This window comes from Malus domestica, chromosome 07, assembly GCF_042453785.1.
Source record: "Malus domestica chromosome 07, GDT2T_hap1".
Lineage (NCBI taxonomy): Eukaryota > Viridiplantae > Streptophyta > Magnoliopsida > Rosales > Rosaceae > Malus > Malus domestica.
In genome coordinates, this window is record NC_091667.1 from 11,123,141 (window position 1) to 11,135,354 (window position 12,214).

At 38.0% G+C, this 12,214-nt stretch overlaps 1 protein-coding gene and 1 long non-coding RNA gene across 3 annotated transcripts; one reads left to right on the forward strand and one right to left on the reverse strand.

Moving 5' to 3' along the window:
• Positions 1–6,309: 6,309 nt before the first annotated feature.
• Positions 6,310–7,160, reverse strand: LOC103425507 (uncharacterized). Of its 2 annotated transcripts, XR_003774819.2 has the most exons (3): positions 7,028–7,160; positions 6,844–6,916; positions 6,310–6,599 (listed from the first exon to the last, which is right to left on the reverse strand). It is a non-coding gene; the product is annotated as an uncharacterized lncRNA (long non-coding RNA). The 2 variants fall into 2 exon arrangements; XR_011582723.1 differs by lacking the exon at positions 7,028–7,160 and having other exon boundaries at positions 6,844–6,990.
• A 1,821-nt stretch (positions 7,161–8,981) lies between these two features.
• On the forward strand, positions 8,982–11,166 carry LOC103425583 (uncharacterized). The gene has a single exon (XM_070824646.1). It carries the CDS (start codon positions 9,081–9,083, stop codon positions 11,037–11,039), a length of 1,959 nt encoding a protein of 652 aa, XP_070680747.1. The 5' UTR covers positions 8,982–9,080; the 3' UTR covers positions 11,040–11,166.
• The last annotated feature ends 1,048 nt before the right edge of the window (positions 11,167–12,214 follow it).

Sequence of the window (12,214 nt, forward strand, 5' to 3'; positions counted from 1 at the left end):
GGTCCGTCATTGGAAATGATGTCATCGCTGTTGTTCAAGAATTTTTTTCACTCAGGTCATCTTCTTAAGAGCAAGTCCAGCGGGGACAAAATGTCCCAGCCCTCAGTCCAAAAAAAGTGTCGGGCCTCTGTCAATCAAGTCCACCCCATGAAATGAACTGGTACCCAGCCCGAGCTGGGCAATGGACCAGCCCAAAATAGACTGAGCAAGAAGCCGGGCTATTGGCCTGGCGCGTGCGATTCACGCCGGTGTGGCGCGAGTGCCCGACACGGTTTCAGAGCCCGAGCCCGCGTGACAAGCGCACTGACTCCCCCCCCCCCCCGAGTTGGCAACGTGGCTTTCTTTCGGCCGTTGGATTTCCAACGGCTAGTTTTCTAGACCGTTGGATTTCCAACGGTAAAAAAAATTTAAATTTTACTTTTAACATAGACCGTCGGATCAAAGATCAACGGTCCACGTTTTTTTTTACAAAAAAGTAAATAAAAAAAAGGCCCCAACGGTCAGAAATATGATCGTTGGCCACGTGGCAAGTCCCTGGCTCTTGGATTTGAATATTTTTCAAATCCAACGGTCCAGATTAATTAACTATATTAAAATTCATTAAAAATTATTAAAAAATACAGAAAAATTATTAAAAAATACAGAAAATTTTAAAAAAATTACAGAAATATTGAAAAATGTTATTTTTTTTTCCTATAAATACCTAACCCTCATCTTCCACCTTTACACCACATTTCAATATTTTCTACACTTTCTATACTATCTACATTTCAATATTTTCTACACTTTAAGAGAAAAAAATGTCTTCGTGGAAGCTCATTGAAGATGTTACGTTGTGTGAATGTTGGGTTCACACTACTCATGACCCGATTACGGGTAATGAGATGGATAAGCGAGAAATGTGGAGTAAAATTACGAAAGCGTTTTGCGATGTACATGGAGAAAACGCCAGAACTAGTCAAGGTCTTCAAGGTCGTTGGAAAAAACTCAACGCATCATTTACTTGTTGGAAAAACGCCATCTCTCATGCTTCCGGTAACCTCCGTAGTGGGACAAGTTTAGCGGATCAAGTAACAATATTTTTATTTATTTATATGCATTCCACCCATATCAATATTTTGATTTATTTAATTTCGTATGTAATTTTTATGTTATTTCTTATGTAATTTTTATATGCATTCCACCCGCATCAAAATTTTAATTTCTTATGTAATTTTTATTTAATTTCTTATGTCATTTTTATGTAATTTATATGCATTCCACCCGTATAAATATTTTGAATTTATTTATTTGTGTTACACCCGCATTTTTTAACACTGTGTTATCCCACTTTTTTATAGACACTACAAGCTCAAGCATTCTACAATTCAAAGAACGGGAACAAATCATTCACTAAATGGGAATGTTGGCAAATTGTCAAAGATTGCCCTAAATACAAAATTGTGGCAACTGGTCCAGAAGTTGTCATGCACGGTATGGGTCTACATAGTTCTCCAGAACCAGACATGGCCGAACAAGAAGCCGACACATTTCAAGACACGGAATGGACGCCTGAACAAGTGCCCGAGACCCAACCGACTCATCAGTCCCTAAGGCCTCTAGGTAAAAAGGCGTCAAAGAAAAAAATTAGTTCTTCCAAAAATGACTACACTAAATATATGGAGGAACTTGCTCGCCAAGGTGAACTAAACTTGGCACGAGAAAAGGCTAGAGATAAGGAAAAAGTTGCTGCTATGGCAGCAATATTAGCAGCTACTGAGGCCCGTGATGCGGCGGCTGAGAGACAAAGAGAAGTAGTTAATCGAGAGAACGAGCTGGTTAGAGAAGCACTTCATCGAGAAAATGAATTGCTTCGAGAAGAAAGGATGGCTCAAGCAGATCGTGACACTATGAGCAAGTCTCTAGTAGGACTGTCTTCGAATTCTAAATATTTTTGGACATCGGAAAAAAGAGATGTCATGTGTAGGAGGCGTGCAAGAGATGCGGAAACAAGTCAAGGGGGTTCTAGCTACACAAATCATGGCAACCAAGATCCTAGCACCACATATCCTAACTCGAGAGACTTTATTTAATTTCTTATGTATTTTTATGTATTTTCTTTCTTTTTTCTAGTAGAACTTTATTTAATTTCTTATGTTTTTTCTTTTTTTAGGTTTGAACTTTATTTAATTTCTTATGTATTTTTTATGTATTTTCTTTCTTTTTTCTTTTGAACTTTATTTAATTTCTTATGTAATTTCTTATGTTTTTTCTTTTTTTAGGTTTGAACTTTATTTAATTTCTTATGCAATTTTAATGTAATTATTTATTTATTTATTTATTTTTAAAATTTTATTTCTTTTGTACTTTATTTAAACACATGAAATAAGATTACATAAACTCACCAAATAAATTTAAAAACAAAACACATTACATAGAATTACATAAACTCACCAAATAAACTTAAAAACAAAACACACTACATAGAATTACTTAAACTTAAAAAAAATACAATTTATTCTTCAACCACAAGCCTCATTCTAATTATCTTCGCCTCCATGCAATCCCCACTGGTGCTCAATCAAGTCATTCTGGCGGGTTATGTGCCAGTATGGCTCTTGCACATTAGTGTACCGCTGAACGATCAATTCATTGTAACGTCCATCGCGCTCCAACGGCTCATGTTGCACTGGATCTTCGGTCCGGTCATGAGCACAATAGATACATGTTCTTGAGTTGTTCATCGGATCCGGCTCATATTCATCGACGGCATCATAATCATACTCATCTTCAACAATCATGTTGTGGAGAATAATACACGTCATCATGATGGATCGAAGATCCTTGACATCAAACATTCTAGCTGCATCCCTGATAATCGCCCAACGAGCTTGCAGGATACCAAAACAACGCCACGTGGCACTACGAGATTGGTTGAAAATCTTATCGAAATCTTGGCTAAATTATTGTAAACCGGAAGTGACACGTGGCGTGTCAGGATTGGTCGAAAATATTATCGGAAATCTATCCACAAAATAGTACGTTCGGATAGTGACACGTGGCATGACGTGATTGGTTGAAAATCTTATCGAAATCTTGGCTAAATTATTGTAAAACGAAAGTGACACGTGGCGTGTCGGGATTTGTTGAAAATCTTAGCGGAAATCTATTCACAAAATAGTACATTCAGATAATGACACGTGGCGTGACGAGATTGGTTAAAAATCCTATCCAAAATTAAAACTATTTTATTTTTTTATTCTTTTAGAAAAAATTTAAAAATATTTTAAATGGACTGGGTGCCAGCGCATTTTGTAGGGATGGAGATCGTTTGTGCCAGCGCATTTTTTCACTAGGTGCCAGCGCATTTTTTTAGGGATGGAGATGCCTTGGCCTATTACTGTTCATTGGAGTCTGTTACTGTTCATTTGAGTGGATAAATGCGTTGGGTGCTGGCGCAAAGTCCTTAGGGGTGGACTTGCTCTAAGGAGTTAAATTCTACTATCATCACCCTTGTCCCTAAGGTCTCTATTCCTGATACAATGAGTGATTTTAGACCTATCTCCTGCTGTAACAAGCTTTATAAAATTATAGCTAAGTTGTTGTCTAATTGGCTCAAGGAAGTTTTATCTCATATGGTAAGTCCTATTCAATCCGCCTTTATTCCAGGAAGAAAATTTGGGGATAATATCCTTTTCGCTCAAGAAATCCTTCGTGACTACCACAAAGTCGAAGGATCTCCTAGGTATGAAGCTTATGAAATCGTGGAGTGGGATTTTATACTTTCTACTCTTGCTGCATTTGCTATCTCACCTGCAATGATTAATTGGATTAAGAGTTACATCTCGTCTCCTATGTTCTCGATTGTTGTAAATGGTGAGCTTGTAGGTTACTTTGGGAGTAGGCGTGGCTTAGGCAAGGGGATCTCTTGTCTCCTTACTTATTTGTCATTGCTATGGAGATGTTGTCCTGTATTATTAATGTTAAAGTACGATTCTCTAGTGCCTCCAAGAGCCAATTTTTTGCCGGTAACTTAGGAGTTCCTCTAATCACTTCCAAGCTTAAGCTTTGTGATTGCTATCCTTTAATTGACAAGGCTGAAGCAAGGATTAAAAGCTGGGAGAATAATGCTCTCTTTTGCTAGGAGATTGCAACTCATCCAATTTGTGCTTTCCAGTATCCAGGTTTTTTGGTGCTCACATCTGATCCTCCCCAAAAAGTGCCTTTTAGATATTGAGAGAAGACTCTGCTCCTTCGTATGGTCTGGTACTTGCTTAGGGAGTTATGCAACTAAGGTGTCTGGGTCTAATATTTGTCTCCATAAGGCTGAGGGGGGCCTTGGCTTAAAGAGATTACAGTGTTGGAATAAAGCTCTTATGATCCACCATATTTGGAGCTTAATTTCTTGTGCTTCTAATTTATGGTCTGACTTTTTTGAAGGCTTATTTACTTCAAGGTAATTCTTTTTTGGAATGCCCCTTTTTCCTTCTGTTTGCTCGCTCTTGGAATTTGAGGAAACTCCTTCATCTCAGAGGGCTGGTTAGATTCTTCTTCTTTCATGTCATTGGTGATGGGCACTCCACCTCTCTATGGTTTGACAATTGGCACCCACTCAAGCCCCTTAGCCATAGATGGCCTTCTAGTATGATTGAGGAATCATAGCTCCAACCAAAATTCTTTGGTCTGAGAGATTATTGTTGAGAATGGTTTCGAATGGAGGTGGCCTTTTTCTTCCCCTAATGATTTATTGGAAATTCGAGTTTCTATGTTTCAACTTTTTCCGAACCAGTTTAGGCGTGATTCTGTTACTTGGACGTTGTCACCCAATGGAAGCTACTATGCCTCATCCGCTTGGAATGCTATTAGGGAGCCCCATCCAAAGGTCCCATGGGCTGGTCTCTTGTGGTTTGGCGAGCATGTCCCAAGGTGGAGCTTCATTCTTTGGCTAGCTATAAGGGGTAAGTTATCTATTATGGATCGGGTAATGGTCTTTACCCATCATGCCTCTCTTATTTGCTCTCTTTGCTTGACTGGTAATGAATCTCACAATTACTTGTTCTTTGAGTGTCTGTATAGTGCCAATATTTGGTCTCATATGCTTTCTAAGTGTGGTTGTGATACTCCTCGTTTGGATTGGCATAAGTTTATCACTTGGGCTGCTAATAATTGGACGAATTAGTCATTGGATGTTAGCTTTAAGAAGTTGTGCCTCCAAGCTGTTGTCTATGCTATCTGGAAAGAAGGGAATAATCGTAAATTCAGAAACGAGCATCTCCACTCTGTTGCCATCTTTAAAGCCATTGTGAACTCTATACACTTACGGTTATGTTCTTTGTAGATTCCGCTTTCTACTGCAAATGTGCCTATATTTCAAGAATGGAGAATTCCTATGTAGTTCTCCTTTTGGTGTTGGTTGTTAGGTTGGGTTGTTTCTGTTTTTTACAGCCTCCTGTTTTTATTTGTTTGTTTTTAGCTTGGCCTTTGTTGCCATTGTTGTGTTGTAGTTTGTTGCTTCTTTTTGGTTCTCTTTTAATATAATCATTCATTCACCCAAAAAAAACACAAACACCACCAAAGGAAAATGTTAACCGGAAGTAAAATGCGAGACTCTAGAAAGACCAGAGGTCCTCAGGAATCAAGAATGCCCGAAATTGTAAAATGTCCTAAACAACAGCATATACCAAAGATGGGGAAAAGAAAGGCAGGAGAACTTTTCTTATAGGAAAAGGAAGAATAATAAAGATAACTAAGGAGCAAAACATCAAGAAATTGAAATCACAAACTTAGAAGAAAAACTATGCATACCTAATATTTTCTAATACTTTTGGGTAGAATACTTGCTTATATGACACTGCACCAAAACCGTACATATAACAATCGCTCTAATGACTATAATCTGTCATCTTGGATAAGAAACGAAATAAGAAGAAACATACAAATGTTTCGCATATAGTGATATTTGTATTCCCAAAATCCCATCCACTGACGTATAAATTGGATTCCTTCAGAAATATAAGATACTCAACCGCCATATTTGATTCAAACAAATCTCTCTAAGGCCTGACCATTGTTTTTTCGTACCCTAACAAAGCACAAGTCTAGGTAACTTGCCCATATAATCCACACGGACCACACCATCTAAAATGATACAGATACAGAATGCACGCAAAGAAAGAGCCAGAACTACGTAACCAGTCAAATTCAAGTTCATTTCTATGACTCAAGATACTTACTTTGGTTCTCCGTTTGGGAAAATTCTCGACCGGTTTAACCGAAAACCCTCTAGTATACTCATTTGTACTCTATATTTGGTTAAAGAACTTCCAACAGTTTTAAGCACATTGAATCAGGCAACTATTACCAACCGTTAACGAGATCCGTGTTATATACAGAAAACAAATCAATACAAAACCACCTTAGCAAAACAAAGTTCATTATCTACATAAATTTCAATTTTCAATTCAAAAGATTACGTAAAATACTCGAAACCAAAATCGGATAGCATTCATAAGGTATAACTACTTACTTCATGAGAATGTCATAGTACTCGGGATCCAAAGAAGAAAACACACATCTTTTATAGCCATGATAGCTGTATGCACCATTATCCAATTTACAGACTGCAAAACTCAAAAAAAAATAAAATAAAATAAAATCTCATCACTTTCTTTCGTTCCACACCAAACAGAACAATTGAATTATAATTAAACACAGGGGGACAATTCTGATTGGTACCCAAGAAAACCACTGGAAAAAGGATAAGAAAAGAAGAGTAAAGTTCTAAACTTGCAATTCAATTTTCTATTCCATCGACTGATTTTCTCGGCAACCAAACAGAAGATTAGCAAAAGATAAAAGACAAACCTTGCAGCGCTCGTCTTTGGTGTTGAGAGGCGAGCCTTCAAGAGCAGTTTTTAGAGCTTCGACTGTCTTGTACCTAGATGAAAAACGGATCAAACAGTTAAGGTTTTTGGGTAATTTTCAAATCATTAAGGGGTTCTCCACAAAATTGTATGTAAAAAAAGGGAAAGGATTTGGAGTGATATACTGTTTGATAAGCTCTCGATCTTTCGAGATTTTTGTTCGATTCTGTTCTCTCTCTCTCTCTCTCTCTCTCGCTCTGATTTTCTCACCTGGCAATTGGAAAAGACTTGAGGAAACATGTTCCCGAGAAAGTGACACGGCAGGTGGACCAAACTGTATATTGGGCTGGATCCTAGGTCGGTCCAAAGATAGCCTTGAATTCAGACCATTTAATTGTCCAAATAAATAGCGTGAAAAAGCTATTTAGCTACTTAATTTAATTTTTTTTATCTCCAACATCGCCTTTATCTTGTCAAACTTTAAATATTTTATTATTAACAATTCAAACCCAACCAATTCATTTTCTAAAAGAGTCTTATCTATCTTCATTTTCTTCTTGCTCAAGATTCCATTGCTGAGTTTTTTTTTTTTTTTTTTTTAATATTTAGCTTATGAACAATTGCTCTGTAAATTTAAGGAGTGATTGATCATTTTTGTCACATCTCGACTCGGGTCCCCACCACATCCCGGACTCGACTCCACTGTAACACGATATTGTCCGCTTTGGGCATCGACCACGCCCTCACGGTTTTGTTTCTGGGAACTCACACAAGAACTTCTCAGTGGGTCACCCATTCTAGGAAGGCTCTCGCCTGAACTCGCTTAACTTCGGAGTTCCGATGGAACCAGAAGCCAGTGAGTTCCCAAAAGGCTTTGTGCTAGGTAAAGATGAGAATATACATATAAGGCTTAGAAGATCCACTCCCCTTAATGATGTGGGATGTTACAATTTTGCTATAATAGTGACTCTTTTATAGGGTTTGTTGGAGATGTGTTTTTTTTATTTAAATTTGACTATTTAAAATAGAATTTTGGTTATTTTATAGCATTTCCTAAAAATGCACTTAGTAACTTGAAGTGAATTTGGCTTAAGTAGCGTGGTCTTTTTTAAAGGGGTGTATTAATTTAGACTCAATCAACTATACAAAATGTTGAAGAAAAAATACGTACTTATCCATGTCACCAACTCGAAGAATTTAAAATTAAAATTAAATTTTCATTTCTTTTTTTTATATATATTTTACCCTTATTTACAAAATAAATTTCCTAATTTTATGCATCTTTTACTCTTATAATTTGAATCAAAAGATATTAAAATAAAATAATACCTTTTTTTTCAAAAAAAAAAAAAAAAACCTTATCAATAGGACAAATCCTATATGAAATTTAACTATTAGAACAAATTCTAAAAATATTATATAAATATCCATAAAAATTAAAAATATTTTATTTTTTGTTTTGTCAAAAAAAAAAAACTTTATCAATAGGAACATTTTTATACATTAAAAATATCCCTTAAATAGCCTGTAAAACACATATGCCTTGATCAATGTTGTTCCTCTCATGTCTAAAAAAAAAAGCAACCAATGAAACTAAATAACAATTCAATTTAATGTTAAATGATTTTGCTTTGCATATACATGCAAAAATTCCAATTTCATTAGGTAGTGATTTGTTTCTGTCTATTGATTCTTTTTAGATTTATTCAATCGTACAACTCGATATAACGGAATGAGCATTGGAGGAAAAACATAATGTGAAAAATCGCTTATCTTTCATTGTCCCGTACAAGGAAAAAAAAAGCTTAAAAAGCATAAGAGAAAAATTCTTCCTAGATGTGTATGATCAAATTTGTATGCCCATGACTCATGTAGTTTGCATTGCTATTTGCTTTAGGTGCTCAACGAGCTCTGTGTTGCACCAAACTGCTTTTGTTTCAATCAAGACGGTGTCGTTTACATTGTTCCACCAAATTGCTTTTGTTTTGTTCTTTGATCAAATGACCTCCAAGCCCCTACAGATAAGATCACCACTCCACAAAATCCCGTAAATCAAAACAAAACACAAGGTCAATATCGTCATTCTAACCAAACGGTCATAATTATCGACACTCCACTTCTTAAATTGCTTTCCCCTCTCCTCACACTTTTTTCCACTCTTTCTTCTTCCTTGCTTTCAAAGTCTTCCTTTGCTTCACACAAAATCCAAAACCTCCGCAGAAGCTCAACTGCTCATCAATGGCGGACTCCATCCCCTGCAAAAAACCCCACTTCCCATTCTCCGATCCAAACCCAGAAGCTCACCGAAACCCGATTCGACACGGTAAGTCCTACACCATGCACTTTCTCCTTAAAGCTCTAATCTTTGCCGTTTTCATCGTTGTTCTTCCACTTTTCCCCTCACAAGCTCCCGAATTTATCAACCACACGATCCTCACCAAGTTCTGGGAGCTCATTCACGTTATCTTCGTCGGCATTGCCGTGTCCTACGGCTTGTTCAGCAGAAGAAATAGTGCTGAAATGGGGTTTGAGAATAGCTCAAATGTAGGTACTTCTGAGTCTTATATGCCTACAATATTTCCCGTTTCGTCGAATTTCGACAGCGGGTATGAACACCCATGTGGGTATGGTGAGAAAAGTGAAGGTGAGAGTTGGAATTCTGGGTATTTTGTGGGTAACCCTGTTGCTGCTGTGGCTGCTCAATCTTGTCATGAAAGCAATGTTTTTTATGCCCAATGCAAACCCAGTTTGGGGATTTGTGAAAGTGGGTGTGAAAATTCATGTGGGTATAAAGAGAAAAATGTTACTCAAGCTAGGAATTCTCAGTATTTTCAGGGTGAATCAATGGTGTTTGTGGCTCAACCAAATTATGGTCTTGATGAATGGGGACAACCCAGATCAATGGTTGATAATCAGCCGTTAGGATTGCCGGTTCGGAGTTTGAAACCGAGGGTGAAAAACCAGGATAGTTTTGAGTTTGTTGCTGGGAGTGAGTTCAGTTTAGGTTCTAAGGGCTCTTTTAATAGCTCTGATAGGATTAGTAATGGGGATTTTGGTGATTTGGGTGCTATAAATTTAAAACAGAAGTTCAATGAAGCTGCCGCATCACCTTCCCCGGTTCATTGGCGTTCGCGTTCTGCAAGGATGGAAAGGGGGAAAAGAGTAGGTAGTAATGGTCGTCCTTCGCGTTTGAGGCCACTCTCAGTTGATGAAACTCAGTTTGAATCAATGAAAACTCGGTCTTTCCAGTCCACATTGTCCTTTACTTCTGAGTCTTCTTCTCAAACTAGTTCTATGTCTTCTTCCCCAAAAGAAGACTCTTTCACGCACTCCATGTCTTCGGAGGTGCTTAACTCGAAGGTGGAGAATGTGAAGAAAAGAAAGAGTCCTCATTCTCAAGGGTCGTCTTCTCCTTCAGGATTTGCATCATCACCTCCAAAACCAATGAACGAAAAAGCTTCAGTGAGTGCGTTGCATTTGCGGGGCTACAGCATTGGTTCTTTCCATGAGGAGGACTTGAGGAGAAGCTCCGAAAATTATTTGAAGGATTTGAGTGGGAGCGGAAGCAGAAGCAGAAGTGGAAGTGGAAACGGAAGCGGAAGTGAGGAGGAGCAATTGGGAAGCAAAGAGTTGGGGCAAGGTTTTTTGGGATTGAATACTAAGCCTGCAAGCCTCACTAAATCTGCATCAAGGGGAAAATCGGTTAGAACGATCAGAGGTAGTAGATTTGCCACTCATGAAAAAGTTGAGAAGATGTGTGACATTGGTGAGTTTATATCTATGAGAAAAGATATGATGCAAAATGGAGTAACCAACATGAAAAATCTTGGAAATGGAAAGAGTAAGCATGATCTTGGCAATCCTTTTCACATGCCGAAGCTAGAATTTCCGAAACATGAGAAGAAGGAGATGCGAGAAGTTCGTGGCAATGCAGCTGCGGAGTCTGAAGAAGAAGAGTTGGAAAGTGAGGCAGAAAACTTTCAATTGAGCTCGGATGATGAACGTGAAGATGATGCTCTTGCCGCTGCTGCTGCGGCTACAAGTAGCAACTCTCTGAATGTTGGAGGAGCAGACTCAGAGGTTGATAAGAAGGCGGGCGAGTTCATAGCGAAATTTAGAGAGCAGATTAGGCTTCAAAAAGTGGCATCAGTGGACAGATCAAGAGGGCAACACGTCTCTGCTAATTCCTTTGGGTGATGATCATATAATTATGAATTATGATGCTCAAAGTATTTTCTATTTATTTGTTTTATACATTTAATAAACATTTGGTGTTTGTTGTACCAGGGAGATGTTTAGAAAGCATTTTCAGTCGTACAATTTTGGTGTTATATTTTGGAAAGAGCAATGCTAGGGAGATCACAAAAACATGTGTTAACTGCCGAACAGCCGAAGCCACGGTTACAATTGGCTTCATTTTTCAATTTCGCGTGGCGTCCAATTATGAATTATACAAAATGAATAAGGTTGATATTTATTCGTTGGTAGAATCATGATTGCCTATGGATTGATTGGAATACAACATTTCGGGTGCACAGATAAATGCTCCTATCCATGTGAACCACAAGTTTCTTGTACTTTAAACTATAGTTCGATGAACGATGCCTAAGTGCACCTTCTTTCTCATCTCATCCAGTAGTGCTCAAGGAATTTTTACAGCCGGCATGTTTGTAGACATCGAAATTTCGGTAAATAAATGTTGACCGATAAATCAAAGTTTCAACGCTCATGTATTACATAAATTTTACACGTAGCGTGTGTCTAAACAAAAAATTGAAATAAGTTGAAAAAGTCATCAAACAGGACACGTGTCAACACCTGGCAGAAACGACTTATTTCATCTGGAATATTATATTAAAAATTAGGCATTGGAAAATTCTATAAATAGAAGGCTAATTCATTCATTTGGGGAGAACCAAAATCATTAGGCAAAATTCTTGAAGCTCTGAAACTCCGAAGCTCTCAAGCATCCAGGTTCCCGAAGAATCAAGAAAGCTCTTTTCGTTCTTCGTTCATCGTTCATCCTAAGATCAAGCTCAAACGGCCCTTTGGATCAACAATCATCCACCAATTCAAGATCAAGCCCCGACGGCCCTTGAAGAAAGTGTTCTTCGTTCTTCGTTCATCGTTCTTTCAAGATCAAGCCCCGACGGCCCTTGGATCAATCATCCACCAATTCAAGATCAAGCCCCGACGGCCCTTGAAGAAAGTGTTCTTCGTTCCTCGTTCATCGTTCTTCCAAGATCAAGCCTCGACGGCCCTTGGATCAACCATCCACCAATTCAAGATCAAGCCCCAAAGGCCCTTGAAGAACTTCCACCAATTCAAGATCAAGCCCCGACGGCCCTTGAAGAAAGCACAATCGTTCATCA

What these genes read in the sequence shown, in the direction of transcription:
- LOC103425583 (XM_070824646.1), top strand. Translation starts at nt 9,081, where the DNA reads ATGGCGGACTCCATCCCCTGCAAAAAACCCCACTTCCCATTCTCCGAT.